Genomic DNA, 25,073 nt, shown 5'->3' on the forward strand with positions numbered 1-25,073 from the left:
TCTTGCGTGCTTTCATTTATACAGATATAGCTAACACATTATGTGGACAGAAAGCAAACTGGGCTATGGGGCCTTATCTGTATTTCATCTGTCCCTACTTTTAAATTTCCTTAGAAACATCACCAGTGCTATTGGACTAAGTAGCAAAGATAAATAGGTGAGATGTATTACTGTAAAAGAGGCCACAGTACTTAATCAATTTTATTATATATATAATAGAAATTGTCGTTATTTTTGCCTGTGCAAATAAAGACTTACCCAACTGAATAATTTCTGTTCTCTTATACCAAGAAAGGCATTTAGAGCTCTATCCTCTTTAGAATAGAACTATTAATTCATTTTCTTCTGTGGTTTCACTATTTTTCCTGCTCCTGTTCTTTCCTCTTGCTTGCTACCTCCACAGTGATATCTTGCTTTTAGCTGATGAACCTTTCTGGGAAATAACTATTCCTTAATCATGTCTTTACAGAATTCTAGCACCAGAGGTTTTTAAGTTTTTAACTGTGGATTTTAGGCCCTACTGTAAAGCAATTAATAGTCACTAATAACAACTGCATTTTATAAATTACACCCAGAATGCAAAATAAGAGCGAATTCAACACCTAAGATACAATGGTAAAGTTACCCAGTGCAACTGAACACAGAAAAGAAAACAAAGTCAAGACACTGACGAAATTAACATTTTAACATTTAACTTAATTTAACTTTTCTTGACTGTGGTTAAACACTCAGAAATCAGGAAATGTCACCATGACTGAATGAATGAAGCTTTCTTTTGCCATTTCTACAAGTACATTGCAACAGTGTAGTTACACAGTTACAGACCATCAAAGAAACCAACACAATATTCACCCTGAACTCCAGTACACATCTGAAGTACCTGACAAATAATTCACAAGCTATTTATATTCACGACATGCAGCATATATTCATAGTTTGTGACCAATACTAACAGAAGAACTGTATTTTTGGAAGCTGTAAAAAAAATCTGTAAGCTAGCTGGGAGAGACTGAATTCCAAAATATATGAGGCAAAATAAGATAGACAGGTCTGAAATAAAGAGAAGGTTTTTGTTCAACAGTATTAAACAGTAACAGAACATGCCAAATATGATGATGTGAAAGAAATGGATTAAGTAACTTGGAGCTTTTCCAAGCCTGCTCCTAGGAGTATTCCCCACAGAAAGAGGGGAAAGATGAGCAGAACTGAGTTCTCTAAGTTATATCTAAATGCAATCACTTTTATCTACACTAACCATCTCACTGCGGAATTAAAAGTCTGGTGACATCACTGGGCTACCATGACTCCTTGGACCTAAACAGCAAGAAGCTCCTGCTTAAAAAAAATTCACAATGTGGTACTTCCCAAATCTAATTTATGTACATAATAAATACAGCAGCCAATGCCAGAAAACAGCTGAGAATTAAAACTGGGTAAGGACTTCAGAACTTTCTCTATCAAAAGCAGCAGTAATAAACAGAAATTTTCTTTCCATCTTATAAAAAATCTTACAACCCCACTGCTCTATTAAAGAAGAAACTATTAAAGAAGAAATTTTGTTTTTAAAATTGTACAATGACAATCTACTTCTCATATCATACAATGTAATACTCACCAAGTCAGACTCTTATAAACTCCATATGCATCCATATTGCAATTGTAGAATGGAAGGTGAAGATGCTACCTCTTTTGGTCCTAAGACAGCCCTCAGAAGAAGAGGGGAACAGCACTCAACTCAACCCTGACATAGACAGAGTTTCTTCAGTGCTGAGCTAGAAACTCAAGATGCTGAGCTAGAATCTCAAGATTTTTCTGCTTGGTTTTAAAGATGACTCTACCCTACAGACTTGCTACTAGCAAGAGATAAAAGACATTTGCCCTTACCAGATTTGCAGATTTGATATTCAAGAAAACTAGATGATTAATTCCCCTCTTCATAAAAAAAAATCTTTATCACAAATGCAGTTTGAAAAGCAGAACTAATCATTCTCTGGCACTATTAATTCAGAGGAGAAGGATCATTTCCTCTTGCAGGAAAACTATGATGACTAAAAACAGCTAATTGGTGAGCTAATTGTGAAGATATTTAGGATATCATATGAGGATAACTCATTTCAAGCTTGTCAAAGAGCCTTCTTAGATATCAGAGACCTGGTCTCCTGCTTTCCTAGGAAGTCCAACATAGAAAGCAATAAAATGCTGGAAAAATAATACAAAATTAAAATAAATGCTCAAGTAGAAACATCAAGAAGCTTTAAATGAATGATCTGAAGTCTGTGCATTATTTTAAAATATTACTTTAGAGCAGCTGCTTGTACCTGAATTGAAAGCTTTTCATTGAATACTGGTTTTGGCCTCAAGCAACATGGAAATGGAAATGGAAGAATCTGAGGAAAAAATTTTCTGGGGACAGCATTATTTAAAACATTTTTACAAATCCTATTGAATATACTTTAACAAGTAGGTTTAAAATTGTGTTTATTTCCAAAGTTGAAATCTTTTTCTCTTCCTCTTGTTAACTTTGAAATACTGTTTCTAAAAATATTCCACCTCCATCTGTTTCTGGTTAGGTTTTTCATCTGTGGCATAAAGAGTCTGAATAATCATGTGTTGCAGCTGTGAAGGAGACCAAATGATGATGCTCCTCAGCCACAGTGCCATTTGTATCTCATCCAACTGAACTGTTCTGAAAAGTAAGCTGTCTAATCAAGCTGAATTATCATCATTCAGTTGCACATGCAAGCAGAAGCTGTTTGGCTATTTTAGAGAAAAATACCAAAATAAATGTGATGAAATCACCAGTTCAGGAAAATTACAGAGTACCAAGAACACCATTTTCTCTGGAAACGGCCCAGTCACAGACAGGCAGAGGTGCTCGAAAAATGTAGGTCAGGTCATTATCTGGAAAGATGACCCATGATTAGTACAAGCTTGCTGGAACATTTTGTAGCCCACTGATGTTAGAGATCACCAATCCCTCTCTCAAAGTAAGCATTCAACTACAGCTGTATATTCAACTTACACATGACTTTTGCAACCTGCTTTAAAGACACAAACCAGCTTTATTGGCTGCTGACTAGCTCCTGATCAATCCTTGCAGAAAGATATTATTCAGAAAACTATTACAGAACTAAATCCAAAATACTGAAACTCCTACAGTATTTTAGACTCCCTCCAACCAGCTATTAGAGGTGTGGAAGGCAACAAAATTGCACTTGCTGTACTGAGGGATCATAATAATACACAGAGATAGCCTGTCTTTATTAGTTCTACCCAGCCCAAGAAAGTTTCAGGCATCTTCAATTATGAGTTGCTACTCATCCGCATCAGACAGAACTGCAGTTAAAGCCATTTGTTTTCTGCCTGATAATCCATATTTATCACATCCTGAAAACTCCCTCAAAAACACACACACACATATTCTAATATTTACTGTTTTTTTGTCTCCTCCTTGACCAAATTTTATCTCCATAGTCTCACTTCCAGATCCATACACTGCCAGAGCCCTGTACTAAATGTGTCCCCATTTTCTATTACAGCAGGGCTTGTGCTCTGTACTTTGCCAGCTTTTTTTTGCCTCAGTAAACCTTCTGCCTCAGCTTCTCTACTTGTATCCTTTGGTCTTTTTTTTTTCTTTCTGCCATCTCTGTCTATAGGGATTTTTTCTCTCATTCAAATCTCTGCACAACAAAAATCACTTCATAATCATCAAGCTTAATTCACCTTAACAGTTGCAACTTTATAACAAGTATATATATCACATGACACAATTCAATTCAGTTTATTTAATCTATTCCCCTAATTTTGCTTATTATCTAGCTGCACATTGTAAATTTAGAGAAGAGACTTCATCATTCATGACATTACAATAAATTCATACTTTTCTCTGACAAAGCCCAGAACAGTATCTTCTCCTTGGGGATCCCACTCTTAAGAATCTAAAACGTATGGATTACCGATAAAAGAGACTGTGATATGACACAGACTACAGCAGTTAGTCTACGGGCACAGTCTGCATTTTCCAAGAATTTGCATTTCTTTCTCATTTATTTTGTGTATTAGCTTGCTCCCTCACCTTTCCTTGTTCTAAGCAATACTCAAAACATATGTACATCATTTCACATATCCATACAGCTAAAACACTAAAAATGAAAATCTTGCAGTAAATAAAGTAACTCTAATGAAGCCACTACAATCTCATCCTACAATTCAAGTAAACAAAGCTCTCTGCTCCAGGAGACCATGATGACACAGCTAACTTCACTAAGCTGCACCTTTCCTCTCCAGCAAATTTGCATGTTGCAATTCAGTTGGTTCAGTTGCGCCTGTGATATGAGGGATGCCTGTATATAACTCAAGTCTCATCACAGTCCTGTTCCATGAGCTGGGGAACGTGAACTGCTTCCAAAGAACATGAAAACAGCGGTGAGCTGCAGACACTCTTCCTCATTTTCTCTCTTAACTCAGCTGTTTCTGCTTTAGCCCCATTTATTTCCCTCACAACCCCTCACATCAGAGTCACAGAATAACTTAAGTTGGAAGGCACCTCTGGAGGTCACTTCATCTAACCCCCTACTCAAAGCAGGGCCAATTAGATCAGGTTTCTCAGGGCAACTTCTTTTTCAATTCTGTGTTTCTTTCCATTCTCTCCACTCATACAGCCACACACACCCTCCTTTATGCTTCTGGTTCCCCACAGGGTTACTTTTTACTCTTGAGGAGCCAAAGGAGTACGTGAGAATGAGCAGAGCAGTCTACGGAGAGGAGAAGAATGAGGATGTGGTAGAGTAGATAAGGTTTAGCAGGAGGTGGTGGAGGAGAAGGAAGGGTGGGAGGAGGTGTTAGGGAGACCAAGGTTATGCAAAGGATTGGGGAAGCGGCTTTGTGGTAGGAAGGAATGCAGTTTCTGTGCTTTAAAGGCTCCCTCTGAGTTTTTGTTTCAGCTCCCCAGCAGCAGAGCAGTAGCGCTCTTCTGTGAGAAGCCCTTTGACCACTGACACCTTTGTGCAGAATGCTTGGATGCCCCTGCTTTATGCAAAGTCAAGAATGTTTGGGTGCTGAGCTGGGCATTTGCGTATACAAATCAGTTTGGGTTTCTTTTAGGTTTAGCTAACTAATTTCCTGAGTTTTAAGTGCTTGCTTTTGGAAACATAATTATAGAATTCTTTTTTAGACATTCTGTCTTTCACTTTTTTCCATCCACCATCACTCTGTTCCTGGTTCCTTTTTCAGCCAGTCCCAGTTACCCACTCCCAGGTCTTCACTCAGCTTTTCTTTGTCTCTAGACTCAGCCACCAGACATGTCCATATTAGACCCCACTTGCCTTATCCTCAAAGTCAGCTTTCAACTTTTGTCAGTTAGTCTTATTTCTTCCTCTCATACCAACTTTTCTCACATATGCCTCCTCCTGGCTTCTCTTTATGTGAATGGTTTTCAGTTCCAGTACATTTATTCAGCCATTTCTAGTTTTCCCATCTCACATTCCCTTACAGTTTCAGTCTCATCAGCTACTAACTCCCAATTCTCTTCCCTCCCTCCCATTTGTATCCCAGCTTCCCACTCAATATCCTTGTCCTTTGAAGATATATTTCAAACCCCTCCCACAACCTCTATTCTCAGTTTTCTTCTTCCCACCCTTAACCTTCAACCACACATTGTTATTTCCTTGTCCCACTCTATCACACCTGTCCCCTTCTCTCCCTGAAGGTCCAGTTCTTTGCCCCCTTTTTTCAGATCACACAGCTTTCCCTTCCATTTTATCTGAGACTGAAAGAGATGTTATTTGGAACACAAGACATATATGCTGTTTTCTCTCAGTTCAAGTGCATGGATTCAACTCAAGCCCCACAACAGCCCCGAGACAAATGCAGGGAAAAACCTGCTGAACCTTATAGTGGACCACAACTGATAGAGTCAAAAGTTTCAGAGGATAATGTCTAAGAAGTTTTCACTGAGCATGTGTAAACTGCCTTTTTTTCTATAGTTTATAATGTGGAGCAATTCAGGTTGATTTTCATGTAGCCAGTCAAATGTACACCCCTGAACTAAAAGCTACTTAAGCATCAAATGTCCAGAAAGATTCAAAATAAGAGATGTACAGTGTAGGGATATAAAATGGTTGTGCGGGAGCAAACTGTAATAAGCAGGATCAGCATTAACTCAGGTCTAGTAAGTGCTTAGAGACCCAAGTTCTGACAATGAGGTCAAGTGCCTTTGCACCACATGCCCCAGAGCTTCGTGTTTCAAAAGCGCAGTACTAAGACACCAAGTTCTTCCTGGAAACAGTCTAGCTGGTTTCATGGGGTGCAGCACTTGAGCAAATGAATCCTGCTAGACCTGTGCTCTGCACATAGCCAGCTCAGCTATCCCAGCATTTGTACCAGTAAACCGGCAACCCAGAAAACTGCAAGTTAATTATACTAACCTTGTCCTCAGACACTACTGCATTGCTGAGGTGATATTTTCACAAAACAAACCTAAAAGGCAGAAAGACAAACAGACAGAGACAAAAAATCAGACAGTGCGACAGAAACAAAAAGCTAAAAATGCCTGAAGTAGACAAGCAGTATATATATTTTCTGCCTGAATAGTTAAATTTGGTCAAAGTCGTAACCAYCTAAAAACATATTCTTTTAACGGGAAGTTGGGTAGTCTTATTAGAAGGAGGTGCTGCTAACTTTGTCTATAAATAATAAATCCTTGTGTTTCTCTGTATAAGCCATGCTGTACCTATCCAAAATCAGGAAGATACATCACACAGCCTGTCACTGCAGGTCATCTGTTACTGTCTTTTTTAAACTTGACTCTGAAATACATGACGAAAGCCACTGTCTGAGGCACAGAACAGTAGTTTCAGACTTGTAAGATTGTTTTTCTGACAAGAAAGGACACCCTTTTCCCTCTCATTTACTGTTCCAGCAAAACTCCAGAGATATATATTACATGTTTCTTTACATGTTCACACATTAGTTTCACTTCAGCAGAGGATGAATCTTCACATACTTTCTTAAAAATTGTTTAGTGTTGTGGTGTACTGATAAGAAGCTATCACAATCCACTGCATACATGGATCTATTTTTGGGACAGTGAAGCAATCCCTATCATATCTTTCATTTGCATAACAATTTTGTTATTAAAAGTGGCTACATAAATAAACAAAATATAGAAAATACTAGAAAAAAGTTCATTAACACTACAATGCTGCCACCTGGTAACCAAAAGTGTAACAGCAGGGAAAACATTCATTTTGGTCTGCCTTGAACAAGCTGACATGTTTTAAGTACTGTAATATATTTAAAATCACAAAAACTGTAAAGTTATAACTGTGGAATAGGATCGTTTCCCTGTTTCAGATGAAATAATTCTTGTTGCTCTGTTTCACTAAGAGAAGAAGTAACTCATAGCCTCTCAAAATTAAACTTGATTCTAAAACCTGGAAAGTATCTAGGGAGAATACCCAGCTAAGGGACTGAGTCAGCACAATACTTGTATCAAATATGCCTAATTCTGAGCACAAAGTAGTCAAATTGAAGTCCACATTTAAAGTTCCTCAAGCCCTTCTGTAGCTTGCTGAATTAAAACCACACCCACGAAATGTTTACAAAGAGAATCAAATCTACAGTGAGAAGGATATGGAATAGATTAAATGAAATCCTGAGCAGAGATCCAAAGAAAATAAGATGGCAGGTGTTTTATGTAGGTGAAAAATCCATTCCTGAAAAGGAAAATGATACACTCACATTAAGTAAGAGATAACTATTTAAACACAGAGATATATATTTATAGGTTGGGAAACATGAAAGGCATTGGGAAAAGGTTCCCAGGCACTTATAACACTCCACAACTCTTCAAACCTAAAAAAGTTTCTAAGCATCTGTCACAAATAAGCAAGAGAGATTATGGAACAGAATAAATCTATTTACAAATTCCCAGAAAGCACCATAGGGATGAACTCCTGTACACTCCACTCCCAGCATTAATACAGAAATGCAGAGTATATTGTTTAGCTTTCCATTCTAATACACAGTGGGAATACTTCATCATCTTATTATATATCCTTGGTGACCTATTATCCTATTATACTTTATTTTTCAGATTAGTATAAACTTCTTTCAAATTCCCTAGGAAACAACGGCTTATAAACAGTTACTATCCATAAATAACTCACCCTCAGAATTTAATCTAATGTATGATTGTATCGCCTTTGAAAGGAAGCATGGTTTAGAGCATCCCATACATTTCCAAAGGGAAACATTGACATGCAATTCTTCTATCAGCCATGAGATGGCAGGATTAATTCCCTGTCTACCCTAGAGGACCCTTACATCACTTTGGAAGTGAGGCAGCGATCTCTGTTACATACACACCATCATCAGATGTTGAAGTGTTTTATGTAGACCTACACAGCTTTATTTTTTGTCCTAAAAGAATAGGAGGTGCTGTGATAAAAGTACAGACAACATTCAGACACTGAGTGATAATTTCTGTTCTCCCAGAACAGGATATTCAAATTAAAAGTTAAGACATTCAGAATCAACAATGGAATTCCTATTTTTACAACATGTATTTTGACACTGGAATCACCACAATAGGAAACTGTTGAGAAAGAAATGAGTATTCAGGTGAATCAAGAATATTGAGAGTTCCAAGAACTTCAAAGAAATATTCAAGATGTAATCAATCCCTACCAGCATTCAGGAGGAGATCTGTGTTAGATATGAATTGACCCCCACTTCATTACTCCAGGGTCTCACTTCTTGCTTTAAAGCATCTCTTACTGGACACCCCTACAGAAAGAATACAGGTTTGGAAAATATGATAAATCCTACATGCTTGTATTTTAAAGATGTTGTGTATAAGTATGTATTTCCTTTCAAGCCATATAAATGGCTTTATTTCCACTTACATTATTTTAGTTGGTGCTAATAAAGGCTTATGATGCTAACTGTAAAAAACCTTGATGCCTGAACAATCTCTTGAATCCAGATCAAGCAAAAAACTTCAGAATATTATGTATTTTATCAGTCAAGAACTTAAGGCATAAGCATATAGGCTTTTAGTAAAAATAATTCCTCACTAATAGCAGAGGGAGAAAGAATGAGGTAGCAAAACTAACTTCTCTAGGCAATATAATTGCTGAGGAAGAYAATTGCATTCTGATGGCAATTACAAGAGGTTCAGGTTTTAAATATTGCAGAGGTGGCTTCTAGCCAGCTAATTTTCCTTGTAAACATTATTTCAAGGATACATACTAGAGAGGCAAATAAACTGACCTCTGACCACAGTTTATCTCTGGATACTCTGTATTGTTTCTTTTTTTCTCTATCAAGTCATATTAGTTGTGTCTCCATTGTCTAAGGCTGTAAGAAGACAACTCTCTTTAATGAAGGGATTTTGATGGGGTTCCAACAGTGCGATAGGGATCAGCTCTGGAGAGAAGAAGGGGTTAATGGCAGCTCTCTAACAGGGAGAAATATTTAAGAAAATAATAATGATCTTCACTAGACAAGTGACAGATTTTTCATACTCCGGGACCCAAGCTCTTAGAAAGAGTTCAAGCCAAAGAAAACAGCTTAGATTTCCCGATTCTCAGAAAAATGCCCCAGACACAGGATAGTAGGTCAAAACCATATCACACTAAATTCTGCTCCTTTAGAAACAGAGGCAATGGAAAATGTACATAGGCACATCCTGCCCATCTTTCTTACTCATATGTAAAAAACTCCTTATATAAGCAAGGGGAGGAAGTATTTGGCCTAAAATCAGGAGAGGAAAAACAGCAGTCATTCTTGCATGTTCACATTTATCCTCTCAGTCTACCCAGAGAGTCAGATGTGAAGGACAGATACAAAGTACAGTGAATGATGGGCTGCATGCAGACCCATCTATTCTGAGCTCCCTGCGAAAAGCAGAAATCCTGTAGATTCATTTTTGTACAGGTTAGTACAACAAGAACAATTGAAACCACAGTTAAATTTCTTTTTCAATTCCAAAGGCAGCTAAAATGTGCTAAATGTGGGGCCTACAGAGTTTCTCTCGTAAAGCTCAAAATCCAAAATGAGAGACAAAAGCGGCAGGAAATGGATATGCCACAAAGTCAACAACGGGATGATTGTCCACAGTTGCTATTCTGATGTATGCTAAATGCACGAATAAATAAGTGGCAATGACTGGAGCATGAAATGGCAACATCAGAATAATGTCCTGGTGAGATACCCTAAGATCTTTTCTATGTAATTCAGCAAAATTAAAACTTCTAGAGGTATCTAATAAAGATCTGGAACCATTTTTCAAATGGTGCTTAAAAAAAAAAAAAAAAAGACCTGCCAGCTTTCAAGAGATTTATGCTGCAGAACAAGTGGGTGGATGGGATGGGATGACTGAAACTATTTAAGTAGTGTCATGCTTTCCAGTTGTGACTGCAAATGTCAGTAATGTACCAGTGTCTCTGAAAAAATAAGTTCCTTCCCGAAGGCTCACATTTAGTTCTACAAACACAGCCTTCAGTAGAAGAGAAAAAAAAAAAGAAAGAAAAAAGCTCTCTGAAGAGCTGTTCAGGTCTGACCCAATTATAACAATAACAGAGCCTGAAACAGGCAGCAAGTATGCAAGCAAATACATACAGTAAGTATAGAACCAGCATACAGGATATATAATTGTCAAATTTAGTTTACAAAATGTGCTATAAACATGAGCAGTGGAGGAATTCTTAATGAATTATATATATATGTGAGGACAGAAAAAGTATCCTATGCACATGCAGCAGCATCAGATTGTGCTCCGGTTTGTACCAACAGATCAGTGGTAGCCAGTCTTGGGTGGTTTGAGCTCTCTGGCTCCTGGAACTTGGCTATATTTATCCTGGCTGATGTAGCCTGTCAAGTGTGTCCTGCTGTTGATAAGGTGCTGTACTTGACAACAGTGGGGGATCAAGGGGGAGGAGCAGGATGGGGGCTTCCACTCAGTGTTTCTTTAGGGGGTCTCAAAAGCCCTGCAGTCTCATTCCTGTTCAGCTCAGATCCTGCTTTCTAGATACAACTGGGAGCTTCAGCAGAAACGAAGTGAAGATGCCAGAGCCTGTAAAGAAAACAGGTAAGGATCACAACTGACAGACAAAAGTTGAGAACAGCTTGACAGACAAAAACTTTGGGCTAGCTTTTGTACACTAGAGAAATGAGATTCCTCAATAACAAAATAATAGAGAAAACAGACAATAGTTTATAAACATATTATAAATGAGATGTTGAGTGATCTTGTAGAGAAATCAGTAACTAGTTCGGCAACCCTCAGTCACAAAATTATCTCCAGAGACTTTGGATGAGGGGAGAGGATAGAGGTGATACACATTGAATTCTCCGGTTCTTTCCGTTTCTCACCTCCTCTCCCAGGCACCTTCAGCGCTGTGAAAGAAGCTTGTGGTCTCTCTCTTGGGCATTTTGGGCAGTATAAATATCTCTTGGTTGTTTTTTTTTTTTTCCTGATACTTTCCAAGAAGTATCAGTAGCAACCTTTGATTGTATTTTTTGGTAGTGAAATCTCTAAGAAAATTAAAGCTAATGGCAACTGGTTCAGAACTTATTCTCTTTAAAATTAAGAACTAAGGAGTCACTCAGAAGATGCATGCACAGGACAGAAGGGGAGGCCTAGAAAGTATAAAATGGGGTGCAAGGTGCAAGGACACTGTGCGTCTGAGAAGGAGGAAGAAGAGACGGTGGGAAGCAGAGCTAGGGAGAGTTTGCCTGCAGAACACTTGTGTGTGGATAGAGAAAGATGCCTCAGGAACATTCCATGTCCACAATTAAGTTTGAAAAAAAGATGTCGAAAGGTAAATTATGATCGTTTGAAAAGTGAATATACAGTACACAGTGATGGAGGAAATTGTACTAAATCTGGGATTCTTCACTTTTAGAGCCAGACTCTCATTTCATTGATGCCAGTGCTCAGAATCACTAATACCTGAATGTACAGTACAAGGTACATGTTTTTTTTACAACATACCCTTTCCAGAGTTAGTCAATAATAGCTGTTGATACTTAGTCATGTAGGCCTTTGTGTACTTTGAAAAAGACTGAACAGGCATTGATCTCCTGTTAGGCTTGTCCAAGGGAAAATCTGCTGTGCCTACCACAACAAAAGAGCCTACATTTGTTAGGAAGATCTTTCATTTTGACCAAATATCTGGAATCAGAGGCTGCCAGAGATAGATCACAAATCCAACCCATGTCTCTCACTAAGAACTGCAAAGCACTAAAGCATGGCTCATTTCAACAAAATGCTCTATGTCCCTTCTATGATATAACTCCGAAGCAACAGTGTGTCACCAATCCTTCAGTTTCTATCACAACTATCACATCATTTGACGTTCTTAGAGCTGCCGTTTCTGGAATCAGATGAAAGTGGAATCTTATATAAAGAATAAGTATATACCAGACCTCATGAATATAGAAAAAACCTTGAAAATATGAGCTGTAAAGGCTCACCAATTACAAAACAGAAGATATTCATAGGCTTATTCTATTTTTTAAATCACACGATATTTGAGGTTTCTTGAAACATCTAATGTTTGTGATTGCCAATGATGGCAAAAAGAAGTGTGACTGAGTAGGTGAAATTTGACAGTGTAATCTCCTAGGCATTGCTACTTCTGATTTCTAATGGTTTAACTACCTTTGATAAAGCAGTCAGTTTTTGCCTTTGTAAATTCCTTTTACATAGATTAAAAACTTCAAATTAACATTTTGCACTTCTCTGGATGGGAGGTAATGGCTTCTCTGACTGTGAAGTTGCCCACCTTTGCTAGTTAATGGTGAAGAGAAATGGACCTTATTATTCCAGCTTATTTCTCCAAAGAGAAGAAATCTAACAGGTGTCTAACATCACTAGTCCTACGCAATTCTTACGAACAAACAAGCCCAAACACTGTGATTATCACAGCAGGGGGAGGAAAAGCTCTTATTACCCACTCAGTGAGACAGAACCAGTCACATGCCCCACAACTTCTAGACAGGATCTTTGCATTCTCCCAAGAAATATGAATCCCTTTGGTTTTCTATTTCATGTTGTTTATATAGTTTGAACCATTTCAAGATAGGATAATGCTGAGCATGATCTCAGGAGGGCTGAATAAGCAGTTCATTCTTGAAAAAATCATGATTCCTGCCTTTCTCATATCATGTAGTTTTAACACTGAAGAACTCTATGAGATCTCTAGTGTGTATTACTGGAATTAGGGCATCCAGTGTATCAGTAAGGGAAAATCCTTCAGGCCACAGAATGATCAGAGATATTCTATCTATATCTGCTCTTTAACAACCCCTTCACTATGTAAAAAAGAAAAAAAATCTGTAAATGTTTAAACTAAAACAGTAAAACATTTCCCAACAGACATTCTTTTACTTCAAATTGCCCAACTAAAATACTTCAGGATGAGGCACTTCCTATTTCTTTACAGAATACCAGAAAAATTGGGGTGGCTTTCCAGAATATCTATACACTCCTCAACAGCAACAGCATTTAGAATATCTGCAACATTTCCGTTTCAGAGCAAACTATCAAACATTGAAAACCAGCACTTTTTGCAGAATTCAGTTGCAGAAACTTTTTGTTCTTTTATCTCTCTCATTTAAACTTTTCACAGTTGTCTCTGTTCAAAGGCTGACTTTTTTGAAGGTTTTGATCTGTTTTATCTTGCGAAAAAGCCAAAAAAGGTTAAAAGACCTCAACCATTTCTGTAACAATATTTTGTGACAATAAGAGGAAACAGCTGACCTTTTAAACATCAAATTTAGTACATAAACACAACTTAATGGGAAATGTGGGCATTACTAAATCTGGAAAAACAGAAGTCTGGCATTAGTCATCATCTCTGAAAATCAGTCCATTTTTGTTCATATATTTTATAAATTGAGGAGTCTAGATTTTGCAGTTCAGGTTAGGAAATTTTATCAGGGGTTTATAAATAGCCTATCTGTAAGTGCCCAGCAGCTATTGGCATTCTGTAGTAATAAACAATATTGCATAATAACGAGTAGGATGTAGAATTTTAGTTTGAATATAAGCTCCTCATTTTACATTTGTAAGCATCTAGCCCAGTAAAGAACCTCTGTGCACCACAGTAATACAAAAATAAATAATAATTCATAAAGATATATTTTCATTTTCTGTAATTCAAGGCTCAAGACAAGCCAAACATTATCACCCCCATTCTACAGAAAGTATGATGGACAAATAGAGAGATAGGTGACTCTGGTTAGTGAAACTATTTCTCTCCAGTTGCTCATGTTACAGGAATTCACAATCTCAGCTGCTGAAGTAGGCAAAGCATGATAAGACTGAGTAGCTCAATAGCTTTTGGATCAAGGAATGATTAAGCTTGTAATTGCAAGAAGCCACTTAGCTCCTGATTAAGGAATGCACAGCATCTTTATATAGCTCCTGAGCAAGGCATTTACAAGCTCCATTACTGGTCTGCTTATCCACAGTTTGGCTTTTAACTCAATGGAAAGGCAAATGGTATAAAAGGAAAACTAGATGCTAAGAATAAGTACTAATGTAAAGATAAATTTTCAACATGAAGCCTTAACAAATTAAAGAAGTTCAAAAGCTAACAGCTCATTTCTTAATATTAACTCAATGTGTTGGCCATATACATATTTCACTACCTAATACACTGAATGTGCAGTAAGCCAACTCAGTTCTGTGGGAGAAAACTTTAACTTTCTACTTTTTTCTAATTATACTCATCACAAATTCTGCCAGAGTTTGTAGCCTGTGCATTCAACCAGATACATGACATTCTCATAAAAAAAATCTTTAGTATTTTTTATTTCAGAAAAGCAGAAACATCATTTCAAAGCCTTATTCTAACACACATTCAGTTAAAGTGCTTATATCCCTCTCCTCCATGCACATATCTCAGTCACAACAAACCAAATAATGGTGAAGTGCTGAAGTCGGAGCCACCACTCTGAAAAGCAACATGAAATTAAAAAAAAAAAAAAAAACACAAAAAAACAGAATGGCTCTCCTCTATCACTCTCATGAAAATAATACCTGTAGAATCCACACTTCCTCACTTTGATTTCAGATACATCACACATACTTTGAAATTCAGTGATTGTAAGGTAAGGTTTCCATCTCATGCTTGTGATTCTTAACAAGCCAAATTATTTAGAGAATGTGGCTAGCAATTAAAATGATTCCAGTTATTTAAACATTATTTCATATAAGGTCTTTTCCATTTTTTTTCTAGACAATCATCAAATAGGAGTGTGTCTTCTAGTTTTTAAAACTAACTTTTATTCTTATTACGGATACAACAGTACTTAGGAGCTACTTAGGAGCTATTTGATGCTCCTAAAACGCACAAAGACAACAAAAAAGCAGTGCTTGCCTCTTTCTCTCTCTCTTTCTCTCTCACACGCCCCCACACACCCCCACACACCCCCCACACACACCCCAGTAAACGGATACAGACAGATCAATGAGAGAGCAAATGAGAGAGCAAAGAAAACAATGATCCCTACAATGGCTAGTGGCCTGGGTAGTAGCTTAACCATTTTCCACATCTTTGCATAGGAAAGCAGGAGGAAGTTTTGGAGGAGAACAGTAAATTAGACTGGTGGATGTTAGAAGGAGGCTGCTTCAGAGCAGGTCAGAAAGTAAGAGAGAAAGCATGAAAATGAATATGAAAAAGCACAAAAGCATGAAAATTCAGTATGAAAATTTAACAGATGGCAGTAGTAGGAATGCAGAATACTACTTTCATGACTTCACTTAGGAGAAAAGTTAGGAAAATTGTTTTTGGAACCTAAATGGTTTAATTCTAGTTTGATCTGGCCAAAAGCATACGTATTTTGTATTCCTTCAGCCTCATAATTGATAGCTCCATTAATGAATTATTATTGAAATGCAATCTGCCCATGGAGCTCCAATTAGTGAGAGCATTTTATTAATAATTAATGAAGCTGTAACTTAGGTTACAAACACAAATGGCTGGTTCATGTGTACAGAACCACCTCCAGTTACTACAATGCTCTTGAAGGATGGCTACCACATACAAGTATGGGTAGCAGCAGCAGCATGAGGCACAGAAATATTTTCTGCAAGACTACTTCAGACCACATGCCACCAGCTTCCTGTTCTGCCTGGGGTAGAAATCGTGTTTTGCATTATTCAGAAATTATATGAAGTTCTTTGTACGATGGAAGCCAGAAGTGCTTAGGGTAGTCTGGGATATGAGAAGTGAGTGCTGAAAAATGAGTGGTTAGAGCCATCCACAAAGCGGCTTTAGCCCCATTTTCTTTCATTAGCTCCATGTTCCTCCTCTCTTCCCATATGAACTCCCCACAGCAGTTCCAAGTCTCCCCACATACACACAGCTCTTATCACTCCCAACCTTTTCAATAATTTCTGTCATCAGCAGCACTGCTGGCTCATATGTGCCCTTGCCCTGCCCCCAGAACTGCTATAGTATATTAGTAATAATGTCACCTCTTTCTCCCCTTAGGCAGCGTGGCTTGGAATTGAAGGGGAAGCAGAGTGTTAACAAAAGGGGGGCAGAGTACATGGGCTACTGGGTCATCCGGTGCTTCAGCGCAATGGCTCCTAAAGGCACGTTTGCCCAGAGTCCAGCTGAACATGTGATACTGCCTGAGATCTGTCAGTGCCTAAGAGGTGTAAGACATTCCACAACATCACGAGAGGCGTAGCAGTTGTTGGATTCTCCACACTGACAGTGGCAGTAGCGTCCAAGAGTGTTTTGAATACGGGATGGATATCTGGAACTCAGAGGGACGTATCTGGGTGGAAACCAAATGTTGAAGTGAGAGAGACTTCCAAACGGGGAATGTGTTTCTGACACAAGCAGGCAAAAGTGAGGCTCTCTGGATGGACAAGAAGTTTTGAGTGGTGGTGTTTAGAGACATTCCCAATGGGGAAACAGCTGCATTAGACTGGTGTGACCGAGTGCATGAAAATAAAAATAGATGGTGACCCTGTATATACTCAAAGTAGCAGCTACACTGAAGGAAAAGAGATTGGGAATAGCTGAAATATTAACAGCCTGACAGAGAGTTAAATATTTTCTCTCACTTCTCTTTCTCCTGTTAAGGAGCCCATTTTTTCACCCAGAACTAAAAATGATGGGATTCTCCTCACATACTTGTTCAGCAACCTCTCTTGTGCAACAAAGTACTTTCTTCTAAAGTCCCCTGTTATGCATCCCTGATTTTTCCTTTTCAAATACGAACAGTGAAGGATGAAAGGGAATACAGATGGATATACAGAGAGCCACGACTTTGGACACTGTCATCCACTGACTCTGAACCTCAAGTGCAGGAAAATGACTCTTAGAATCTCCTTTACCTGTGAGAAAGTGGGTTCTCAGGAACTGTTCTTGCATGTCTTATTTCTCATGGAAGCTTTTGGGCTTGTCCAATTTTATGCTTTAGTTGATGTATTCACAATCATTTTAAGTGGGAGCTGAAAGGAGTCTTTTGGCCAGGGAACAGAGAGAGAGAAAAAAAGATGGAGAAACTTACTTTTAAACTCCTACATATGAATTTATATTTCCCAAAAGCCAGAAATATGATGTGGTGGTGGAGATTTCTCACCGTGAATTTAGTTCTGGCCAACAATCTGTTTTTGTTGAGTCACCTAAAGTAAATGTAAGAAACCTAATCGCTTTGCAGGGTGTGCAGCAGATCACAGAGTTACTTCCAAGTATGCATGTCTTGAAACAGTGCCATTTGTAGGCTGGAACATTTACAGGCCACATTGCTGTTAAGTAATTAATTTATTTATGGATTCGCTTGTGATTAAATAGAAGAGTGATGATGATAGCACTCAAGAGACAAAAATATGCCTGTTTGCTGCTTTATCTCTAGAGCTAAAGGGAGAGGAGCCAGCTGGTAGATAATTCAGGAGTGGGCTGCAAACTGACCTGGCTCCCCACTGTGTGATAGTCTAGCCGCCTTTAAATGTCTTTTGAATTCTAGCCATGAAAGTTGCTGTCTACAATAACTCTTGTGCAATTATTCATGACACCCTGCCTCAAAGTATCAAGCTGTGGTATTTACTAAAGTACAATACTGTATCAGAGGATGTGCAACTGATAACAGGCATCTGAGAAGAAGGGACTATGCTCTGTTTAAAAACAATTACAGCACTTTGGATACCAGGCCTGAGGGTAGAAGAAACTCAAATAAAAGCATGCAGGGACATTCCACTCCCAGAGGAGAATTCAGACACTTGTATCTAAACATGGAAGAAAAGCATGCAGAAGACTACAATAGGAGCTCAGTCAAGCCTATTAGGCCCAGGTGCAAACCAGCTTTCTTTTCTCATCAAATATATAAAATGGGGGGGGGGGGGAGAGAAAGAGGAAAACCTATTTTAGGCTTTTTTATACAACAAAGTGTGGCAAAATAAAATACACACTAAATTCTAAAAATATTTGTAAGTCATTTTTAATCCATTAATGTTTAAGCAGCTTTGAATCCTTTGCAAAACAACACAGACAATGTGTACTGTACTATCATTACTGTCTGAAGGCCATTAGGCAAAATATTTGCAGGTGTAACTCCACTGAAGTCAATTAAGTTATGCAATCTGAGGACATGGTACAGGAATACAGATTTTGTGCAATGGACAGATGGTATTATTAGTCATATAACATTCATACTAAATTTATACTAAAGCACCTGTTTGAACATGAATATAAACCATTTATTTTAGAATATTTCCACACCATGTTCCCTTCATTTTTAAAAAGCAGTATCAAAAGTGTAAAGCTAATTATAACCATTGTTCTTGTGTTTAGGGGAGTTACTATTGCTGCCCAAGTAGAAGAGACACAGATAATTTGCAAAAGATGTGACAGATTAAATTAAATGTGATGGGATTATTGTTATTTTATAAAAGTATGGTTCTGAAGAGGAAAGTTAACAAAAAGATGTCATAATGATTCACAAAAAACACTCAGTGTATGAATCAGAACGTTAATAACTTGTATTTTTGTACATGAACATTGTTTCTGGCAATTAGCAAAAAGATAACAAATGCCATTAAGGCCAAAATATGAACATAAAATCGGAAATTTGCTTTAAAATAAAGTTTAAAAAGTCTAAATAAAGAAATCAGGATAAAGGATTCAGTAAAATAAGTTACCTCTGAAAAACTTGATCCTGAGAAAGATTAGGATACTAGTGGCCAAAATCAGGATACATGGCTTGCTTTCCACATTCCCATCTATTGTGCTACTTTGATTATATAGGAGTCAAAACAGAAGCTTTACACTTCTTCATCCCATCTTAATCATTTAATTAATTCTCATCAGTAGCCCAAGTGCTTCTTAACACATAGAGGAAATATTTTGATCCATCTTGTAACTAATTAGAAAACTAGTTGTTGTAGAATTCTATGTAGGCAAGTACATACAGCTTTTAATACTGAACTAAACATATGAATGCAAACAACACTGGATATTATTTTAGCTGGAATAAAATTGAAACGACCATCATAAAAATATGCTTCTCTTTCCACAAAAGCCTTGATTAGCCAAAACAGAAGTGCTACAGATGAATCATTAATTTATTGTAATATATCAGGACACAGGTTACTACAATAACTGCAGTCTTGTTGGAGGAGCAGATCCTGAAGCAGAGGTCATTGATTTATTGCATTACGGAAATTCTTCCATTTCCTACAGAAAAAAAACCATCTTCCTCTAAGTAAGCAAAGGATAATCTCCAAAGAGACTCCAAGCCATTGTAATCACATATTAAACTAAATATTCAACATAGAAAGAAAATGCTACTTTGAGATTTTTTTCCTTCAAAACCCAAACATCAAAAATTAACCACAAAGTTACATATAATCTAGAATTCTAGGTGTTTCGACATAAAACTTTATAACCAGAATTCCAAGTTTAACTACTTTTAGAAACTATTAAACTAGTAAAACTTCTTTTTTTCCCTTTGGTTATTTAAACCAAATAACCAGGATTGTATTCTCTGACATCAAAGGAAAGTCTCATTGAGCTTGTCTTTTCACTAGACGGTGGTTAAGGTGAACAGTATGGATGCTTGATTTCTCCTCAGAACAGACCATCATAATGACTTCCACTATAGCGGATGGTGTGGAGCTTAGGTCCAGGCCCTCAAAGGCATCTAAGTGCCGTATCATTATCTAGGCTCCTCACTGATTTCCACTGATATCAGTAAATGGTAAACTTCTTTGCTGATGGAGGTCTTAATCAGTAATGACATGTACATATGCTGACTTTCGCTTCCAAAGGATTATGTAATTCAAGACTAAATACAAGTACACAGACACACACACATGCAGGGATACTTCATTGCCTTATTAAACTTGCAAAGCAATGTTGTATCTGCTTAACAGCAGTATTATGCAACTGTTAGGACAGAATTAAAGAGAGACTCCTCTTTCTAAATAAAACTGCATGATAAATGATTGCAGAGAGCTTTATATATAAGAATACATATCATACCATCTTGTCATAGATCACTACATTCACTCAGAAAAAATCAGAACTCATTAGTGGGAAAGAAATGAGAAGAGGGACAGCGCGATCTGTTTTCAATCCATTCCATTTTATTTCGTGAAAATGTGGAGAAGATATGTCATCTCAATCAGAGGCAGAACTCAGCATGTACAAAAACAATTCCACAACTTCTCTGTGGAAAGTGTTGTAATTTGTATCTTGCATGGGCAGGTGGGAGAGAAAGGAGACAGCTGTTGCAGCCACAACCACTGACTACAACAGATATGCCACAACTGCAAAACAGATTTTAGTGAGTCCTCTCTCTTTGTTTTAGTTTCTGCATTTACCAAGAAGCCAAAGACAACAGAGCTGACAGCCGGAAGCACAGCTGTGTTTGAAGCGGAGACAGAAAAGGCTGGCATTAAGGTGAAGTGGCAGCGAGCTGGCACGGAAATTACTGAAAGTGAGAAATATGTCATCAAGGCAGAAGGAAACAAGCATTCACTGACCATCAATAATGTTGGAAAAGATGATGATGTGACATATGCTGTAATAGCTGGAAGTTCCAAGGTCAAATTTGAACTCAAGGTCAAAGAACCAGGTACAGTGTTTCCTAAACAATTTTAATTTCCTCAGTATTTCCAGTCCTAGTTGTTCTAATTTCATGAGTGAGGCCCATGGAAATTAGCCTAACTTAAAATTGTAAGATTACTCCACCAGCAATATGTCTGTTTTGCCAAATGTTTTGAAGCTGTAGTAGGTTTCTGAAAGATACTCACTAATATTAAGCTGGGGAATACATTTACTGTGGATAAGACATTCTGGTCCACATGACAGTAGTCCACACAGTGAAGATCACAGAGGAAATCTCAGATTATGTCTCAAGCTCTTCTCTGTAAAAACAGGAGGAGTTGCAAAGCAAAGCAAAGCAAAGCAAAACAAAACTAATCTAACTTAGCCTGAACTAGCTTAAGATTATTTTCTTTAAATATAAAATTGAAAAAAGTGACAACATCATCCAAGTTATGTTGTAATGGTGTTTAAAGAGTTCCTATGTTCCCACAGTGTCTCAAAATTACCTGATAATAAAAGCTCATACTTAAGAAGGTCTCCAGTACGAAGAGTAACCTTTGTACTATTTGTTTATCACCTACTATTATTACTTTTGTATGCACTAAAAAACAGTTAGATAGAAAATGAAAACACTTCCTCAGGTTTTTCATGGGAAGAAACACAAAGAGTTAAACTCTCTAAGCAATCACTATTCCTGCAATAATATTTTATGGAAAATGTATGAAGACACTGAGGATAGATGAAATCACTTATTTTTGAAATATTTTGACCTTCCTGATGCCTCTTTTTTCCTCCAAAATTTTTGGTGTCCATTAAGCATTTTTGGTATTTAATTTTTGGTATTTTCCCTTTATATTTTGGTCACAGACTTTAACCTCAGATTGTTTATATCAACTCCTCCCCATTGCTATCATTGCATGTTTTGGCAACTGTACCATGACTTTAGTGAGATCTTCTGGTCAGCTGAAAAGATACTCATGAACATGTAATAGGAATAAATTTTCAGGAGACAAGACATCCTGCTCAAGAAGAAAAAACAGTGCATGACAAATTCCTAAATAAAGGGCAATCCTAATATGGCTGTCTTTGGACTACAGAAGGCTTTGCAATTAGCACTTCAAATTTCCCCTTCAATCTTAATAGTTGTCAGAGCATATAAAGTATATTCTTATTGGCTTTCTCATCCAGAAAGTGAACAGGTCCACATTATCCTAGTTATATCTTCCTCACTGTCTTTCAGGTTAGTTCCAGGTAGAGCTCATTACATGTAGCCAGCCTACAAATAGCAGAGTTACTGAATACAGAAATGTGATCATTGTCTCAAAGCAATACACTTCTGAAAACCATACTTTGGTGATAGGGGTATCAGAATGCCCAAGTATAGATACCTTTCCTGTATACATTATATATTGATGCTTCAAAATAAGCCTTTCCTAAACAGCTGTGCACCCAAGTTATGGGAGCACTTATGCCAGCTCCACAGTTAGAGCAACATTTAGTTCTTTCTAGCAAAAAACGAGTTGAAATTGTTTGGACAAGATCCAATGGGATACCTTCTAATTTTTATGCTTAAGTATTAAAAAATAAAAAAATAAAATGACACTGTTTCCTCTTAAGACACAGATACAGTTTGTTATAAAAGTTAGACATAAACTTTCTGAGAGTGGGGAAACTCATATTTGTACATTCACAGGTACTGTCATGTATTTCAGACCCCACTAGATTGTTGAAGAGTGACTGGATTATCCAATACTATTTTCACAAATGATAATAATTTCAGCTCTTTATTATCATAAAAATGGAAAATGTCTCCTCACCTGCCCAGACATGGCCACCTCTCTTTGTTACAGAGGAGCCCCTCAAAGAAATGACCCAGGATATGGCACAACAGGGCCAGAAATCTCTGGTGGAAAGATATGGCAAATAGCTGGGGAATAGCTGGAAGCTGTGCATGGGACTTGTGCAGGAGGGGAAGGCAGACAAGGCTCTTTGGAAGTGGCTCTGCTATGTATGGAAAAAAACCCCAAACTTTCTTTCAGCAACTGATTTGTTTCAAGAGATTCTACCTCCCTCCATCTGCCCCAGTTGCTCACTCTGACTCCATTTTCATACATTTCTACTCTCTCTATTGTGACAAATGAATTTGTCCATGTGGCCATGATTTAACTGAGGGGGCATAAACCTCCATGAGCCAGAGGAGGAAATGATAGAGCGATTTTAAAAATGCCTTTTTTGCATTGATTACTCATTGTGTTTACAACTTTTCCCAAACCACACACAGCAATAGCACTTGGAACAGTATCTTCCAACAGTAGAGTTAAACAAACTCTCATGAATAAGTACATTGTTTAGAAAAATCATAATTGCATCATTTTTCATTGCTTTTTCTATTTAGACCACTGAAATCAACAGCTAGTAAGTGTTACTTATCAGCCTACAAGTTTCTACACATCAAGACTATAGTATTTAAACATCAGACATCAATTCTTTCCAAGCTCAGCCAAAGAGCCTTGTCATCCAGCTGTCAGTAGGCCTCTTCTCCTTCCAGTACATCTTCTAAGTTCTAGAAAAACGTAACTAATTCCTGTGCATTTTGTAATATTTATAATAGGGTGTTCCTTTGCATAATTTCTTCAGAGAGAAACTGGAAACATAGCTTTCTCTAATCTTCATTTACCTTCATTCCCAGAAAAGACTGAGATAGCCCCTCCTGCTCAAGCTGCTCCTGCTCAAGCTGCTTTAGAGTCACCCGCTCCATCGATAGAAAGTAGCCAAAGCATAGAAGGTAATAAAGAACTAATGCTGTGATAAGGTCTGGTTCGTTCACAGAAAGGAAGAACAGGAACAGGGAATCCTTACAGTAAATGAGGCTGGGGGGAGATGGTAGCTGAAAGAAGATCACTAGTGATGAATCACAGAGAAGAATAAGAAATCTCAGAAACAGAAGAAATATATTGAGAGATCTTTTGAAACGACTGAACGAGTTTACAATATAGGCTATAACAGAAGCTGATGCAGAAAGTTGTAACTAATAATTCTAATGCTCATTTCAGTTCCATCTGTTGGGCCTCCACCAGAAGAGCCTCAGGACCCTATAGGGCTCTTCGTGACACGACCCCAGGATGGAGAAGTTACTGTCGGTGAGTACACATCCTGATTCAAGAGATGTTTGTAAACTTCACCTGTTACTTGACTCTATATTTAGCTTTCCAGGCACAGAATGACAATAGTGATCTAACAGATATATTAAACACTATTTAGTCTCATTTTAACCTACTTCTCTTTCAAGGTGGAAGCATCACATTCACTGCCAAAGTGGCAGGTGAGAGCCTACTGAAGAAACCTTCAGTGAAATGGTTCAAAGGAAAGTGGATGGACCTGGCAAGCAAAGTGGGGAAACATCTCCAACTGCACGACAATTACGATCGAAACAACAAGGTATAACTGGCAGAATAAGGTTCTCAGTCTTCTAGACTAACTTTTAATCTGAGGAAAATATAAGATAACATGTTTTAATATAAAGGTACCCAAAGTTATACACAATGCTATATTCATGGATACAGCTCTCTGTTTTGAAGATAGGGGCAAGAGACAAATGCTCCGTACAGATTGTTGCACACCTTATCATCTATGACAAAATGAGAAAATGTTTGGAGGACTGTGGGGGGCGAGGGGGAGAGCTTACATCTGCTCAATCTGGAAGAGAGAATGAAGACAAATTTGATAGCTGTCCTCAGTGCACAATGTCGTATCAGAAAGTTTTCATTTCTAATGAAAACAGAACAGAAACTCAGCCAGGGAAAACCAAATAGACATATAGAAAAGCCCTCCAGATTTATAATGCAAAAAGTGATCCACTAAATATATTGATTGATAGTAGCCCAGAAAAATAGGAACAATTTAAAAGTTACAAGAATACAGACTTGTACTTCAGTACAAGCCAAATTCTAATCTTATCTAAAAAGTATATGGAATAAACATACCTTTTCTGCAGTT

General features: G+C 37.6%; 1 protein-coding gene across 1 annotated transcript in view; it reads left to right on the forward strand.

The window, feature by feature from the left end:
• Positions 1-10,948: 10,948 nt before the first annotated feature.
• Positions 10,949-25,073, forward strand: part of MYBPC3 (myosin binding protein C, cardiac) — a 73,758-nt gene continuing 59,633 nt past the window's right edge. Inside the window, exons 1-5 of the mRNA XM_026082398.1 lie at positions 10,949-11,092; positions 20,839-21,105; positions 23,767-23,862; positions 24,131-24,217; positions 24,367-24,515. Of these exons, the coding sequence (XP_025938183.1) occupies positions 11,068-11,092; positions 20,839-21,105; positions 23,767-23,862; positions 24,131-24,217; positions 24,367-24,515 (624 nt within the window). The 5' untranslated portion in view covers positions 10,949-11,067. The remainder of the gene's footprint in view (positions 11,093-20,838; positions 21,106-23,766; positions 23,863-24,130; positions 24,218-24,366; positions 24,516-25,073) is intronic.

This window comes from Apteryx rowi, unplaced genomic scaffold (assembly GCF_003343035.1).
Source record: "Apteryx rowi isolate R43461 unplaced genomic scaffold, aptRow1 scaffold_574, whole genome shotgun sequence".
Classification (NCBI taxonomy): Eukaryota; Metazoa; Chordata; class Aves; order Apterygiformes; family Apterygidae; genus Apteryx; species Apteryx rowi.